The sequence below is a fragment of the Vanellus vanellus genome (assembly GCF_965231255.1).
Source record: "Vanellus vanellus genome assembly, chromosome: 5".
In the NCBI taxonomy this organism is placed as follows: Eukaryota; Metazoa; Chordata; class Aves; order Charadriiformes; family Charadriidae; genus Vanellus; species Vanellus vanellus.
This window is the reverse complement of record NC_138910.1, coordinates 75,078,453-75,096,698: the sequence shown is the minus strand read 5'-3', so window position 1 is coordinate 75,096,698 and position 18,246 is coordinate 75,078,453. Positions and strand designations below refer to the sequence as shown.

At 36.8% G+C, this 18,246-nt stretch overlaps 1 protein-coding gene across 2 annotated transcripts in view; it reads right to left on the bottom strand.

The window, feature by feature from the left end:
* Positions 1 to 18,246, bottom strand: part of OSBPL9 (oxysterol binding protein like 9) — a 68,390-nt gene that overhangs the window by 8,666 nt on the left and 41,478 nt on the right. Inside the window, exons 6-12 of one of the 2 annotated variants that reach the window (XM_082483266.1) lie at positions 17,039 to 17,086; positions 11,794 to 11,823; positions 10,883 to 10,933; positions 6,504 to 6,542; positions 3,388 to 3,481; positions 2,743 to 2,844; positions 280 to 439 (exon numbers count right to left, since the gene is read on the bottom strand). In XM_082483266.1, the coding sequence (XP_082339392.1) occupies positions 280 to 439; positions 2,743 to 2,844; positions 3,388 to 3,481; positions 6,504 to 6,542; positions 10,883 to 10,933; positions 11,794 to 11,823; positions 17,039 to 17,086 (524 nt within the window). The remainder of the gene's footprint in view (positions 1 to 279; positions 440 to 2,742; positions 2,845 to 3,387; positions 3,482 to 6,503; positions 6,543 to 10,882; positions 10,934 to 11,793; positions 11,824 to 17,038; positions 17,087 to 18,246) is intronic. The other variant, XM_082483265.1, reaches the window with a different exon arrangement.

The window sequence follows — 18,246 nt, the reverse complement described above, 5'->3', positions numbered from 1 at the left end:
AGTTTTGTCAACATATATTCCCGATGGGATGGGAAGGAGCAGAGGAAAATACTGCATCCCTCACAGACAACTGCGTTGGGGGAGGAGGAGGAATCTTATTCTGTTGGACAGAGTGGCTTTTTTGCCCCCCGCCCCCCGCCTTTTTTGTTTGTTTTGTTTTTTTAAAGCCAATGTAGCTTATTCGCTTATTTAGCTTAACTAAATTCTACAAGCAGACAAGCCATGCCCTTGTAGATAAAAATTGTATTCAGCACGCACTGTGTACTTTCAGCCACTTACTCCATACATCGCTTTGGGGAAGAACTGCTCTGATAGAATTCATCAGCATCATAGAATTCATCCTCACTGCTGGAGTACGAAAAATCTGGGACTGTGTTTGGAGACAGGTTGACATGGCTTGGAGAGGTGAGACTGCTGCTAGGTGCCGATTGCCCACTTCCTATGGAGTATTATAATTTACAGATTTAATAAAAACAAACAAATGAGTTTAAAATCCATCAGTTCTAACTTATAAGTAAGACTGTTCAAATCAATAAAGACCAACGTGAACTCAGAAGGTATAACATCTTAAAAAAAAAAAAATAGAAGTGATAATTAGTCAGGTTCATGTTCAGCTTCATTTAACAGATAACAAAAGAAAGGTCACAAGGAAAATCAAGAACACAGAAAACCAATAAAATATAGGGACATGTTTTCCCTAAAGTTGTCAATTAAAGGCAAAACAACAATATTGGAAACTTGTATAGATTCATAGTATGATTTATGTTGGAATGGACCTCTGGAAGTCATCTGGTCCAGCTTCCCACTCGAGGCCCAGACAACTTCAAAGTTATACCAGTTTGTTCAATATCGCATCTAGGCAGGTTTTAAATATCTCCCAAGATGAAGATTCCATAATCTTTCTGGGGAACTTATTTCAAAGTTTGATCAGCTTCATTAGAACAACAAAACATTTTCTAATATGTACTTGGAATTTCCCTTCTTACAACTTGTGCTGACTGCCTCATCCTTTTGCCGTGCATCTCCAAGAGGAGCCCAGTTCTGTCTTCTCCATATCCTCCCAATAGTTGGCAGAAGGCAGCAGTAACATCCCACTTTAGCTTGACCTTCCTAAGGCTGAAGAAACCCAGTTCTGTCAGCCTCTAAGTACATCACAGGCCTCAGCTTCCTCATCTTGGTGGTCCATGTCTTTGTACTTGGAACCCAAAACTATACATAGAGCTCAAGATGTGGTCTCACAGATCCCAAGTAGAGAGGAACAATCCCTTCTCTTACACTCTCACTAATCCAGCTCAGTATACAGCAAAGCCTTCAACACCACAAGGGCACGCTGCTGACTCACGTTCCACTTGTTACTCACCAAGACCCCTGGCTACTCTTCCGCCAAACTGCAGTTAACCCCATGCAACAGGGCAGGCTGAGGGCTATGCCCATCGTAGGTGGGTGGAAGACTTTGCATTTGTCTTCATCAAACTTCAGGAGGTTTCCGTCAGTCCACTTCCCCAGCTGGTCATAGCCTGTGAATGGCAGCCTTGTCCTATCCCTTGTTCTCCCTAGTTTGGCAACGTCTGCGTCTAGGTTGCCTGAGATGTGAAGCAGTGTTGGACCCAGTATCAACCCCTGAGAAACACCAATAGTCACTTGGTTGCCATTTGGACCTCACACAGCTGATCGCAAGCCTTGTGCCTGGCAGTCCAGCCAGTTTTCACTCAACTTGTATTCTACTTACCCAAAACATCTTTTTCCAATTTAGCTACAGACATATTTGTAAAAAAAAAATCTAATTAATAGTTTCTAAATTGGATTACATGAATCCTGTCTCACTGCTAACTCCCCATTTTTCAAAAGAGTCATAGCAATTAAACCAGGTTACACTGACACAGACCTTTTGTGGAAGCCTAAGTCACAACACAGGTTATTAAGCAAACTAAGGTATTCACACAAACAACAATCATCAGAAACTAACTAGAAGATGAGATGCATAGAGTAAGGTGTAAAAAAAGAAACTTCCTGGCAGGAGAAAAAGCCAGCAGTGGTATCCTTCATTTTTCAGATTGGGGGAAATACTAGTTTAACACACATATTAGTGTTCTGGGAAGGAAGAGCAGTAACAAAGTAACAACCAAATCATTTACACACAAGCTTAGAAAAAAACTTGGGAGGGAACTGAGAGAGTTTTAGCATGACTGGACAATATAACGAATACAAATTATCAGAAAGTAACAGTCAACATACACAGATAATAAAAAAAATATGTTAAATATGTAGCTATGTTTTTTTTTAAAAAAACTCTCTAAAATATTATAGGAATTGTAAACAGATCATTAGAGCAACTTCATATTTATTATAGCAACTTTTGCTTCGAAGCATCTATTGCAGTTTTAAAAAGCCCAACTAATGCTATTATTTAAGGGGGAGAGAAGGGAATCAATGAATTAAAAAACCCAAAGGCCACACATGATGTATTACCTGCAAAGTTATTGTGTGGATTACTGCAAGATTGAAATGATGGAGACAAAATAGCAAACTGGTAATACTGTTATGTATTATGCATACATGGGGGGGTGTGTGAGAAAGAGCAGAATAATTTGATTTTAAAACAACACTGAAATACGTGTCGATTAAAATCAAGATGTAGGCCAATACAATGTTGTATTAACAGCTAATTACATTAGGTTACAGACAGCATACATTCAGGTTTTGTTTCTTGTACTTCAATAAGACAGTAACACAGAACTGTACCTGTACTATTTGGTGTTGGAGTCTGATTTCCAAGTGATGCTACTACAGGTCCCACTGGCAAAGATGAGGGTCGCTGCTCTGACTTGCACAACTGAGCTGGTTCTAAGGGACATTTTGATATGTTAAACCCAAAATGTATATTTAAATATGAGAATTATACTTTTGTTGGGAAGGAGTTTCCACATTATTTCACCTCATCTTCAAAAATGAAATGATTTCCTATAAAAGCCATTCAGACAGAAAAACGTTTCCTTCATTGTTATCTTGCTGGTTTTTATTATTAAGTAAAGATGGCATTTTTAAAAATTGCAGTTATTTAAGCATTATATTTTCTAAGAATTAGTTTCATTTATTTTAATGAAGTGTATTAGAAATGTAAGCTAGTAACTTAGAGCAACTAAAATATACCAGCTTATCCACAGAACAAGAGCCAGATTTACCCGTGGCTAAGGAAGCTCCATGTCCTGCTCCTTTCCCTTCCTTTGCACCGCTGTGGTGAGCGTACACCACTAAGTGCAGTGTGCACTTATGTTTCGTATGTGACACAGAAGCTATCCACCATTACGCAGCCCCTCCATCTAGACCGCAGTTGCATCCCGCTCTGCTCATGAATATTTCTGCTGAGGTTCTTTCTGCACACCATACCTGGAGGTATGACCGCTTGGGAAGGCATCGTGCTGATCGCTGACGGCTCCAAAGGGCTGGGCTGATATACCGCGTCAACCGGGTTTATAGTGCTCTGAGACAAAAGAAAGAAAAGCACATTTTTTTTCCTCAATTATAAAAAAAAAAAAAAAGCATAGATAGCAAGAACATTGTGAGCACAAGAAATGCCCAAATGCAAGATAGCAAATTCCTGAGAGAGAAAGTAAAACACAAATTGACAGTTGAGGACATGAGAAATACTTTCAAAGTGGTAATACTTTAATTCTTTACACCAAACTGGATTTGCTACAGATTTGAATTGTCCTATAAAGAATTCTTATTTCAAGTTCTAGCTTCTGATATTCCTTCCATTAATAAGTATTGCATGCAAATAATGGAAAGTTAGATACAAATTATGTAGCAAAAATTAGGATAGGTAATCTGTATTTTTAAAACTTTTTTTTTTTTAATTAATTTGTCCAGACCGTAGTAAATCAACCCATAAATTAAAACAAGAATCATCAGCATGCTTACAGCCATGAGGTGGCCTCGTTGCCAAAATTCTTTCCAACGCAAGCTGACAGTTTTCAGTGCATTTTCAGAAGAGGACATTTCAGTCTACTTATGAATGTGGGCACTTTGAAAATGAAGCACCAATTCAACCCGACACTCACAAAAGTCACTGACTTCAGTATATGTTCTTGGCATTTATACAACAAGCCTCGTGGAAATCTAAGTTTCAATGTCTTTTAATCCAAAGCAGCATGATTTTGCCTTGCGTCACTGGCCTGTAATTTTGTTATCATCTTAAGCATTGTTTGGTTTATATGTTTACACACAAAACCCAGAACTTGTACATTGTTCTGGGTTGTTAATTGGAAAAAAGGCACGTAAACCCCTTTTCCAATCATCTTGCAATTTCAAACCATCGATCTGTGTCAGAGCTGTGAAAATCTTTGCCTCCGTTTGCTAGGAAATCTTGCTATTGTGCTTAAGTTGAAGAGTATCAAGCACGGGGTGGTCAGACAATACGGAGTTCTACTTTAAAAAAAAAGTTCTGCTTTTAAAAAAGAGATTAGTTTTGCTTTTGAATTTAGTCAGTATGTTTATTCCTATCCTCTTTTTAGATCCATATTTAAAACTGAAGAGAGTCTCCAACTGTTCTTCCCCCCTTTTAGTCTATTAATTTCTATTTGCATGCAGACTGAGGGAAACAGGGTCATTTTAACTTTCCTCCACCTATCTTCCCCCAAAAGGAAGACTTTTTTCTTGCCTCTTTTCCTGGTTAACTGTAATTTTAAACTTTATCCTACATTAAAAAAAATAATAATAATAAAAAAAAAATCAGTGAAGATTTTTTTTTTATAGCACAGAATTTATTTGATTGAAAACAAAACTATTATTCCGTTTATCTTCAAAAAATCTCAAGTTTAAAAAAAGGCATAAAAATAGCTTTCTACATGTTCATTGGTGTTACTAAATAGTATACAAATAAACAATCCAGTACACATGCTGTTACTCCACTGTATTCCAGCATTAAATCAACGTCCCTCACACATTACTTCAACTGCTTGTGCAGTTATGCTTGCAACACAGGTAGGTCCCTCTCCCACATGTTTCACAGTTTAAAATCATGATTCCATTTTCAGAGTTAAGAAATTTAAAAATCAAGACGGTCCTATGATACACAGGATGCTATTGCTATCCTTATCTCCCCTAATTTTTAGGGAAACTAAAAATCTCTACATGATAGAGAACACTGGTGTCATAAAGGAAAAAAAAAAAACAACAACAAAGTAACTTTGACTTTGTGTGCAGGATTGCAAACTTATCCTTAAACAATTCTCCAGACTGCAACATGAACTGGAGCTTCTTGTTAGATATTTTGGGGTATGCCTTCGTGGTTTAGTAAAAGATGAAGGCAGACCTGAAAGTTTCCTTGTCTGAGTATAATAACAACTTAAAACCAACCATGTAGAAACAAGACCATCATCCCACCATAGTATCAAATATTGATCATATTCCTGCCTAAGTTTAAAGTGGAATCCTGGCCTTTAGCCCGAGCTAACATCAATCTCAATGGCATCAAAATCGCAGTCTTCACAATCACTGATGCATCAGTTAATGAATATATTCTTACAGAAATACCTTTTTTTCCTCCCCAGCATAAGCCAGCCCACAGACAATTAGAATAGTGGCTAATCAAATTTAGACTACAGGAAGTTGTAACATCTATATGAAGTTTCCGAGTTGCAGATCTACTGTGCCCACCACCTCTGCCACAGAACTGTGGCAGTGTCTGCTGCATGACCTCTCTTTTCCAGGGCACGCAACAGAACCTATTCCCTTACACTAAGACCCGAATTATGTGACTGTCCACAGGGTAATCGTTTATCTTCTTACAATAAGCACAAAACCAAAATCTGCATGTGCATCTTTACTCCAAAGTTCATACCAGAAAATCATACTGCTAAAGCTGTATATAATGGAACGACAAAGAAAGCTTGAGTATTATTGTCAGCTGTAATGAAAACACTATGATTTTTAGAGTTACATTTTACTGAAACCAATCTCCTATTAAAAGTATCTGAAATGTACTCAAGTGACAAAAAGAGAACGAAGAAAGAGAAGTCACATGTGACCGAAACGAAAGATGACAGAAGTTACATTAAAAATGCAGAAGTTAGATTAAAGAAGAAACATTGCTGAAACAGACATAATACAAATTTGAGTCAAATAAGCAGCGCTGTAGGAAAGACAAACTACTTGAAGCACACGGACAGCTCATCTATTTCATACGTAAGGATACTTCAGATGGAACACACAACTGTTTCTGTCCCAATGATTTCCTTTTCATCTGTTCACATGGCAGATTTTTATCTAAGTGTTTAGTTACAATACTGCCATTTAAGACACTCAGCATCAAACTGATCACTGTATTTTCTAAAGTCAAGGGTGTTAGCCAACCTCAGAAGCTAACGACTCAACAGTAACAAGACACTTGAAGCAGTAAATTAGAGAAAGGAAAAAGTATGCTGCAAAATGAGTGGAAATTCAGGTCTCTGTTCACATGTTCTGCAGAAATAAAGGGAGATAAAGATTAGGTTTAAACTTACTATAAGTCCATCTGCGTGCTTCTCCTCATTATTTTGGTCCTTAAGGAAAAAATGTTAAGAATATCAACATAACAATCTTGTACGACTTCTCAGTTCTGCGTTATGCGAGAACAGCAAGTTTCTCTCAGGAACATTTACATTTTCAGCCATAAAATCTTCCTCATCAGCCGATACAGTAAATAAACTTAGAAGAAACAATTCTACACATAATCACTGCACCTCTGAAGATTAGTGTTTTCTGAGGATCTGTCCACACAAATTTGAACAATTTTTAAAATACCCTTTCTGCACTGCTGAGCACAATTACTCTCAACAATGTAGGTTCTTCCCAAATAACTAAGACTCCCCCAAAACATGGTCTGTAGCACCACTGAGTCCCTGAAAACCAGAAGACACAAAGTTCACAGCTTCCAAAGAACTGCAATTAGCATATAGGTCAAGTTTTCAAAAGCACGTTCTGCTTTTGAAAGGCAGAGGTGCCTTTATAAGTAAAATGTTTTTTACCTTTTGCCTTTTGGAATTCACTAGATTTTAAAATGTTTTTAGATTATTTACAGTCTAGGATTTGGGGGGTTTTGCCCAGAAGCATATGTGAAAGAGCAGGCAATGTATGGAATAAAACTCTCATCAGGGGAAATTAGCCTATCAACAAACAAGTTAGTGTCAATCTACAGCTACCATAGTTTTACATTGTACCAGCAACAGTATAAATTTTTACTAAACACTATGCCAAATCTCTTCACTTCCGCTGCAAAGTTCATATTACCATTATATCAATCCATAATTTTATTCAGTGCAAGCCATAAAACTTGTCTGCAGAGTATTTCCCCAAATTTCCAGTTGTTAAGAGGAACAAGAAAAAAAAGCTGTAAATAGTATTAAGAAAGTTGGCATATACTCATGTTTTGATACTTTATATGTTCTTCCCTAGGTGAGACAGTTGGCAATAGGCTGCTCAACTGTCAAGTATGCTAGTTGGCACTTCTTAAGCAAGGCTTTCCATGACAAAAGTGACACTAAGGGCAATGAATTCCACTGGGTTGAAAACTTACAAAGAAAAAATGAGTAACACTGAAGTCCAAATACATTATCGTTTTTTTTTTTTTCAACATACAAAATTCCCATGTTATGCTATCATGTCTAAGACCTAAGAAATAAACCACAAAGATGCTGCATTTGTACCGAAGCTTGGCTATTCTATCTCAGTAATGCAAGACCAGCAACGTGGTATGTTGATGAGGTAAGGAAGGAAGAAATGCCACAAAACCAAGTAGGCAAGACCGATCAGAAACGAAGGAGTGAAAAAGGGAAGACAAAGATGCAAAAATAAATATTTAAATTATAAGAGCTACTTCATAAAACATATAATAATTTCTGTTATAAGACTGTAGCTTACCAAATCACTGAGAGACCATTACATATATTTTTACAACACACAGAGTATCCGCAAAGCTGGACAGCTTCATCTGTCGGACACACACAGGGGAAAACACAAGCCAAATGCTCCACCTACCTATCCCACTTAGTTTATTTTGATCACTTTTTGATAAGCGACGTATGTATTGTAACATATTCCTATTTAGCTGGTATTTACATCATTATTTTGAAAGTGCCTTGGGTCATCTCAAATACAAGTAGCATGATTACACACTTGATTTACCAGTAAGTTTAAAGAAAAAGTTCTAAGGCAGGTTGTTTAAAAAAAACACAAACCAGCTCAAATTAACACACAATTAAAAAAAAAAAAAAAAAAAAAAAAAAAAACACAAAACCACAAAAAAACCCCAGGTTTGCCTCGAATGTACCCAAATAATCCAAATAATAAATGGCTGTGTGTTTGAAACAGAGAGATGTTCTGAGTATATAGAGAAGTGGTAACAATTTTCAAGGTATGCAAACAACCAGAATGAAATTGTGAAGTCTGTCTCCTAGTGAGAAAGGCACTGTAGAAGTAAAAAGGGCGGGGGGGGGGGGGGTGTTGTTAATATGATTTATTTTCAGCAGTGTAAGTCAGCAGTCATACTTGCCTTACAGCTTTGGGAAAAAAACTTGCAGAATCTTAAAAGGTTCTATACTGGAGAACAGAAAGCTATCAGTCAGACACAGTACATTTTACATATATAATGGTTCATATACATGCAACTTACAGAACTGTAAAAACAAAAAAATCCTGTATTCTTCATTTCCCACAGCAGTAAGAAATGAGGATACCCAAACACAGTTTACAGAAGAGGGGAGGGGGAACAGAAGTGCCATGCAGTCAACAAGTATAGTTGCAGAAGAGAGAGAGAGAGAGAGAGAGAGAGAGAGAGAGGAAGAAGATGAAGAGATGAAGTAGAATAAAGGTTATTAAAATAATGAGTAGATTTACAGAGGGTATTTTTCATTATATGTGGATCAACATCTTCCACTTAGCTCTGCATAAACCACACATTTAAACCGCCTTATCTTCAATAGTTCTACAAGAGCTTTAGATACGGTTTAGCAAAACACAACCACAAATCCCTACTCCTCAATGGATAAACCCATCTATATGCACTGGTTAATATTTACTGTTACTGAATGAAGGACTTCAAGGTCTGATTTAGTGTAACAGAAACCAAGTCTTAGCATCTTTGGGGGCCCAAATTCTACCTACCTTTACGCTTTTATGGTAGTTGGAGCAGTAAAGCACTGAACCTGACCAAAAATGACTGCAAGTGCCACTACAAGTTCAGTTTTGCCCGTTATCAGCAAACCACCTAACCAACTTCAAAATAAGCTTAGCATCAGCCCAAGATAAGCAATCGTATTTGTCTGTCCCCCAATAAACTTACCCATAGGAGAAATAGAATTTGATATTCAATAGAAACAAGAAAGCTAACTCAGCCACCTATTGCCAATTTTGATAAAAAATCTGAAAAGAAAATTAGAATTCTGCTCTTTCAGATTTGTTAATTACATAGCAGAGCTTTTTGAAAAAGAGCAAAATTTCAGAGGAATTAAACCTCTGTCAAAATAACAACTATTAAACACATTTATATAGTAATTAACAAAAAATGAGCAAGTCATTTGTTGCACACAGTTTCTCCAACAGTTACCTTAATAAAGCACGCCGCATATAGCTGCATAAGAAAACTAGCATACTACTATCTAATCTACCTATAACTGACTCCACCAAATCCCTAAAGAATGACATACGCTCTACTGGTTTCACTGTACTAAAACAATTCTAAATACAGCCAGTACTAAATAACAGCAAATTATTAAGTACTGACACGGCTTTTCTTGCTATCACTACAGCAAAGGATTCAAATAGTATCACTGTACGTTAAATAAAGAGTGTTGTAGCTCTAGATTCATGTGGCACCAACTATTTCAATGTACCCTACTACTTGTAAAATATTTCCAGTTTTGTATAAGCCTGTTAACCAATGCACTTTTTCTTCAGAATTCTTAAGCTACTGATATGGAATCTGAATTTCACAAAATATGCACTGACCCTTTTAGTGAATGACTGCTGATCCTACAAGGTTCTATATACTCGTTTTCACTGGCCTCAAAATTCTGTACAACATATCTGGCATTTAGAATGAAGACAAACAGCAGTACCATATTTGAAAGCTACAAAAAGGTGATCTAGACTACATAAAAAAGATTGAAGAATTTATGCCTATTTCTGAGTAAATCAGAATGTGTTCTCATTGAATTCAGTCTTACATTCTGAAAATACCATAAATTAATTTATTTGCAACACACTTACTTCACTTTGGTCTCAAGGTATAAATCAGCAACTCATAGTTAACATATCCTAAATACAGAATGTGAAAGCCTATAAGAGCAGACCTTGACAAAAAAAAAAAATCCAAATCTCACTAAATTTTAAAAAGTAACAATATATTTAAGTCAAGAATGTAAGTGCATTACCCACAGTGCATTCTCAAAACTTCAAGAAGTTCCAACATCATCATGAACTTCAGACCCACTAAAAACCTTGTCAAACCAGCTTAGATAATTAACATCACAATTTTCCCTTTTTCTATTTATGTTAGTCATTCTTAAAATGAAGCAGAAAGAAGAGTTTTGTTAAGTTTCTCTTCTGTCACCCTTATGTTTGTTGAAGTTCTTATTTAGTGTAATAGCAAACTCTACAAAAGAAAGTTTATCTAAAAGAAAAAGCTTTGTCATCAACATGACTGTTAGCACAAACATTAACAGGACCGCCTGCTGTGGAATTCAGTATTGCAGAAACTCAATTAAATTAGTAGCATAAATCAACTTATACCAATTATTTATATTTTTTTTCCTAGATCATATAGAAGCCATTTTTAGGTTTCAGTTTTTTTCACACAGATTAATGCTGTATAATTAACATTCAGAATAGTCTATAGTGTACTTACTTTAGCAATCTGTAGCAACACAATGCAGTGTTTTATTGATTCTACCATGCTCTGGGGAAACAAAAATAACAGAAAAAAACCCTTGTATTACTATCATGTAATATTTTGTATCTACAGGTATTTTTATTAGTTATACAGAATATTATCTGAAATATTAAGTGAGAACTAAATGGATGCTCAATTCTGTAGAACCCCTACTTTCCATTCCCCTTTTTTTTCCACAGCCAAAAACATAGCAGTAGAAAACTGAAGTTTCCAAAAGCCACATACAACACAGGTTGTCAGGGTGAAATGGAGGTCAGCTTCAAACTTTCAGAGAACTGCAAGCAGGTAAACTGTCATGTGAAGAGAGGCTGAGAGAGCTGGGCTTATTTAATCTGGAGGAGAAAAGACTGAAGGGAGACCTTATCAATGGGGATCAATATCTGCTTGGGATGGCAGGGTGTAAAGAAGACGGAGTTAGGCTCTACTCAGTGGTGCCCAGTAACAGGACCACAGGCAATGGCCACCAAGCGAAATACAGAAAATTTACCTTAAACATAAGAAAACACTTTTTTACTCTCGGGATGATCAAACACTGGAACAGGTTTCCCAGAGAGGCTGTAAAGCCTTCATCCTTGGAGTTTGTCCTGGGCAACCTGCTCTAGCTGACCATGCTCTGAGCATGGAGTTGGACTACAGACCTGAACTTCAGAGGTCCCTTCCAAACTCAACGATTCTATGATTTTATGATCCTAAGGTGCTAGACATGAATCTGAATACAGCACCAGAACCAAGCTCCCTCTGCCATCACACTGTTGGACCTATTATGGACTCCCACTTTTCTGTAAAAAGCTTTAAAAATGTTCACAAGAAAATAAGGTGAATTTCAGAATCTATATACAATAGATACAAAAATTAAAGAAACTTACACTGGTTGTTTCTTTGAGACTTTCAATTTTCTGTAAAAAAAAAATAAAATCAAAATCGAGTGGTTAACGACAGAATTCCCAGCATCTAGTTTGACCTAAATACTGTACAAGCACTGTATTTTAATCTTATATTGGGGGCAGGGAAAGCAACAAACATGTTAAAGACACAATTTTCACTTTGCAATTGACAAGCCAAAAGTCAAACTGATAATTAAAGCTTAAAGATGACAAGGTTAGGAATTTCTGAGCAGTGACACTATACATATTTAACCAAAGTCTACACTTGGTTTTGCATAACACCAACAAAAATGAAATACAGTATGAAAATTCACTCTATAAGTTAATATCCTTATATAGTGTACTGAATGGTGGCACATTCCAACAATCAGTATTACTTGAAATTACCATCACTCAAGTATAATAAACAGATGGAGTTCAGCAGTTTTTTTAACAAAATCACAGAAAATAACAGTGCACACATGTTCTTGCTCTTTTCTAAGCCTCCAGTGAAGTGCATCTGGAAATCTGCCTACTTAATTTTATCTAGAAACACTGGTTCATACAGATTTCCTGTGTGGAATTGCACTTCAGGCATGCAAAAGGCATCTGCATGCCATTTTACAACATAAGCATGACCTATCTAAGAAGCATATGCATCCTGTTGATGTCCTTGGGTCTGTCTGCAGAAGGGAAAATTATTAAATTGGACTCAGCACTGAACCTCTACTAATTCAATTACAGGACCTCTTTGTTTTGATTAGTATGAGTGTCTCGTGACTTGAGTCACAGTCTTTTTGATTGTTAAATAATGAGAGTGTGGAAAGGAAATTTTTTCCCCCGCACAGCATTGCGAGCCAAATTGTACACCATAAGAGAGCAACGTGCACCTATAAATCTACAGGAATGAACAGTCTCAGCTTGTGGATTAAAAAAAATAATAAAAAAAGAATGCAGTGACAGCTTCCTAGCCAATACCTGGGGGAAATTTTTTTCAGTTATACTCTGTTCTATATACTATTCATAAGGATGCGGTACATTTTCTTCATGATTAATTGGCAAGAGGTGGCCAAATAGCACCCAGCCTCTGACTTTTCCACTGGAAAGACCGCATCATGCTGATCTAGGAAACAGCATATCATGGACATTATATCACAAAGTTATATCATGTTTACTTATGCTGCTAGCAGAGAAATATGCCAACAGCTAAAAATTACTTTGTATTGTTTTTCATGTCTCTATTATACTTCCAGTCCAAACTTTATCAACACATATTGAAAAAAAGCATTTTAAATATGACAGCAGTGAAGTTTTAACCCTTTTACCACCAAAACAGAATAGGCAATGTACCCAAATGTACAGATCTTGTCAGATGAAAGATTATGCGGCTGAAATAAATCATTCAGCCTCAAAGCTTTACAGCCAACAGTAGGCAGCTGTCAGCAGTTTTGATTATTCTTTATCTATTTTTTCCCCAAAATGTTATAGAGTATTTACACACCAAACGAAGTGGTATCTCATTCCCTTCACTGATACCATCTTTGCTGAAAATCTGAAAGTGACACCAGGCCATACAACGCAAAATTCAGCCACGTTGTTTTCCCCCCTACCCATTGGTAATTTTCCAAGCAATAAACTAGTTAAGGCACTGTTATTCTTACACATAGGTACACACAAATAGGTAACTTGTCCAACACAGAAGATCTGAGATAGGAGAAACCTCAGGACACCTGGTTTCCAAGGCCTAGCCACAAATTATAGAATCAATCTTTTCCTCTATGGAAATGAATTCTTTGTGAGCTGGCCAACTTAAGTAGTAACAGTACACATCAATCCATTATTTTTCACATTTGTGATATATGGCTACCTTGAAGGAATACAGCACACGGAACTGGAATATTGTCTTCTTCATATGTACACAAAACTATGAGAGCGAGGAAGGCAAGACAGAGATACTCAGTCCCTGTGAAGAGCCTTCTAAAGAGCACCAGCCCCCTTCTTTAGGGCTAGGCAAACAGTGACATGGAATTCTCATGATTTTCATGAGCAATGCGTTATTTTAGAACGGTGATGTAAGCAGCCATAAAAAAAAGTTTGTGAACTCTCCCCCTGTAAGATCTTACACAAACACACTATACACGTGACACAGGGGAGAGGAAAACAAGTGGATGGTCACTAGCAACAAAACCGGCATGCTGACAAGAGTGGTTGGTTTGGAGAAGAAGTTAAGACAACGCTTGTATCTCATCTCATCAGTTGTACAGAACTACACTGCTATGTGTACACGCTGCTACAATCCTTTTAACTTTAGTCTTATCATCTTTTATTTAAACTTACGTTAAAGTAATATAGGTAATTTAGAAAATACAAAATTGTAAGGAAATCATAAACAAGTAAAAAAGGGTATTTGAAGATTAAAAAACCTTACCAATAAAATTAATTAAAAATCAAAGAATATAATTTACTACTAAAAGTTATCACAATTTTCTCCCTTCAATATCCCTACTCTTTGAAAACTAATGAAGAGAAAACTTTAATAAGACAGTTTCCCTAGTTTTAGGTAATGAATACACATATTTTCAAATTTCAATTCCCTGCAGACTTACATTTGCAGAATGCAGCCACATGCTATACCTAATCTAATCAAATTGCAGGCTGCTGCTGAAACTACTCCATCTACTTGCTGCCCGTTGCACCTCCTTGACATCTGATTTTTTATGAAGCCACTGGTATTCCAATAGAAAGCTAATTTTATTTCACTGAACATGATTTTTGCCTCATTCAACAATTCTGTGACTACAGAAGGATCAGCTCATCCAGCAAAGAGAGGCAGCAGAGGCACAGAGGGGTAGCTGACTTGTGGTCAGAATCAGTATGGTACAACCTGAATCTCTGCGCTCAGCCTTGGATTTACTTCACAAAAAGTACTTGTTGAGAATCAAACAGCTTAAGCAGGCTACATTTCCCTCCAAAACCTTGTTAAGTCATGTCAGCTTTGTTCCAGCCTGCCAAATATACACCTCTTCGCTGTTCTGATGCTTTTGAATGCTTACAGTTTTATTCTCCCTGCTATGCGTGGTCAAGATAGTTTCACAAAACGGAACAGAAAAGTTTACTTCGAGTTCTCATCAATAATATTGCTAGCACTGTAAGAAAGCAAGGTCCTGTCTTGTCTTCACCTTGAAACACCCGTACCCTCAGATCATGCTCCTTCCTTTACTTCCTACATAACTGGATACATACATTGTACTCTGTTAGCAGACTCAGCAAAACTGGCAGCACTGCTAGTTATAGTGTGTTTGCGAGACAGTATGATCCCATTATACAGCGCTAGTTGTAGTTCTGCCAGGAGTATCGATATAACACAGGGAATTCATGATAATATTTTTCAGTCTTCAAAATTCATCAAGTCTACATCTGTACTGTCTTCTTCCAAGTTCAACAGATTATCATATCTCAGAAAGAAGAAGCATCTCAGAACACCTATAACCCTACAACATTATCTTCAAAAGGCCAAATATTCTGTAACTGAAAACCAGCTCATCCAATGCTCTGTACACTTGCAAAAACAAGAGCTTGGGTTTTAAATGCCTGGCCATAAATAGTTGCAGAAAACAGCACTCAGCTACTTGGGAAGCTTGTAACACGCAAATAACCAAACCTTGTTTCCTCAGAGGAAAAAAAATATGGGTTGGATGGAAGTATCCTGCAGGTTACGCTCAGCTCTTAATTTGTCAGCTGAACCATACTTCCATGATCAAATACCAAAACTGCTAAATACAGTATCAAAAAGCCTTTTAGCTGCTTTAGTACAGGAAGAGACATGATCAAAAGAATGCTTTGCCAAGTCTTTTTCAGTTTTAATAGATAATAAATGGAATCTATAGTAATAGCAACGCTCATCAAGGTTTAAAACCAGAGGAAGCTGACCTCCTCTAAACAAGCCTCCTGCTTTCTCTAGAAAGTCAATCTCTCTGTTCCATCGATACCTTGCAGAGATAAAGAAAGAAATAAATCAGCATAACACGTGGAAAGTCTCCAGGGATTAGAAACACTGTCACAGGGAAGAAGAAAGTACTGCCTGATCTGCAAAGTAGCATCTGGAGAGAGGTCAAAACTGAAGGAGAACTTTTCCCAGTAAGACACACCAAAGGAGAAATAAAAAATCTCTAGATCTTACTCTTTTGGTCAGCTGTCTAGAGATTAAACATGCTTACACAGAGAACATTTGTACTTCAAAGTTATTTTAAATGCCCGTACATGCAAAAGCACTGCAGAAAGACGATCACTTGTGAAGTCTCTAAGACGCCACATAATGGATCAAACAAGTGAAAGGTCACAACCATCATAAAGAAGTAAACTAAACACTGAAAGCATCAAACTGTTTTCAAAACTGAAACCAAACACCAAGAGACTATCAGCTTGTTTTTCACAAGGGAAACCGGAGGGAAGGTGGAAAACTAGGAGGAGATACACCACTACTTTACGACGTTGAAATTACTGCATTTGCTGGAGAAAAAAAAGCAACTCCTCAGTAATAAAACCTTCATAAGGAATTGTTAAATCTCTCCTCCACACCACACAAATTAACACACAAAACCAGCATGCTACTTCATGTCAAATGCACACCACCAAAGGTATGTGCTAGCCTTTCTTAAACATAGTGATTGAATTCGGACCTACAAACTTGACTTTGGAGTGGAATAGGAGGAGGTGCAAAAAAACACACAACACTTAAGTGAATTAGAACCTCAGTAGAAAAGTAGTGCTCCTTATGTAGGAAGCTACGTTTTTGGCATCCTCGTTTAAGGTGAATGAATTACGGTATTCTCAGACTTCCAACATGTGGCAGGCTAGTCACAGAACTACGCAGGATGCAGACTGATTATGCAAAATACATGATTCTTAGTATTTACTTTTGTCCTTCAGAATAGCTTTGCTATTCCTACGAACATTAAACACTCATCGTTGTTTAAGATGAAAAAACAGCAAATTTAAGTTTAAAAGGCTTTAGATGGTTGGATAACAGAGAAGTAATCATTTCCTACGGACTGAAATATTTTTTAATGTTATGACCCATTATTACTAAAAATTCTGTTTACCGCCTATTCACAACACAAATGTTATCAGTTATTCAAATTGCTTTAAGTGATTTTGACAGCTTGAGGAATATGAAAATAGACCAAGAATGTTTAAATTTCTACAGACTACAGCAAAATAAGCAATATTTAAGACAAAATGTACTTGCTTTTCTCTGTTCATCATCTTTGCAGTTCTGGAGTTTTTCATCAAAGAGCTAAAAGAAAGAGATACTTGTGAAAAATACTGAAAGTGTTCTTTTTCCATACAAAATCATGCAGAAACACAAAATTTCAAAACCAAAAGCCTTTAATAAGTACTTAAGTTATACAATTCTGGTATTACGACTCAAAGCCATTTTTGTCTAGTGTTTCTTTACAGCATCTGTGATAACAAATTTGTAACTAATTTCTAACATTATCCCATCCTGCAAGAGACCAAATCTCAAAGCCTGGCTAGTTCCACAGCTCAGTCTGCCATGATTCTACCACAATTTGAACAAAAAAGTGAGGTTAATTAACAAAAGTGACACTTGTCAGAACACCTCCAACTGCCTTTCTTTTATTTCAGGAAAGATCTTTGGGGCATATAGAGTACTTATCAAAACAGCCTCACCCTTATCAAACCTTCCAAGTACCTTGTTATTCAGGCACACGATTCAAATCACATAAAATTTGTAAGCACTTATTTTGGGAAGATATGTAATGATTTCCCAGCATTAACTTCTATTTATTTTCTTAAAAGTGGAATACGAGATGCAGCTAAGCAAAGTGAAACAAATTCTTAATGAAAAGCTTGCATGCGTATTTAACACAAGCTGAGCTGAAACAGTTAAAAGTTGCCTCCAAGATCGCTCTAAGATGCACATACAAATAACCATTAAGTACAAATTGTTCAAGGAAGAAAAAAGATTAAGGGTAATGTTCAAAAGTTCATCGCATCCACCCTTGCTCAGAAAAGAGACTGTAATTTTTAGTAAGTGAGCTACAGTTCTTCACTCAACTGCCTGCCTAAAACCTACTCATGCATTCCCTTTCCCTTGAGGGATGATTTCTGGTTCTAAAAAAAGACTGTAGTCTTGGTCTCTGTCCATCCTCAAATTCACTCTTCTTTCATTATTAATTAATTCCTATACCCCCTCCCCCAGTTGGCCCAAAATAACAATTAGAAGGTGTAAAGATTGAAATACCTTTCTTCAGTGAAACATGCTAGATGGCTCCGGAGCAGGAGACAAAGCTAATTCCTGATCAAGTCTTTGCAGTTTAGCTCTGAACTCTGTTTGCATCTCTTTTGCCCACCTCCATTTTGTTGGTATGCTCTTCCCCCTCTCAACCCTCCCTTGCAACTGAATTTTTGCTGAATATCTCACATGCAATA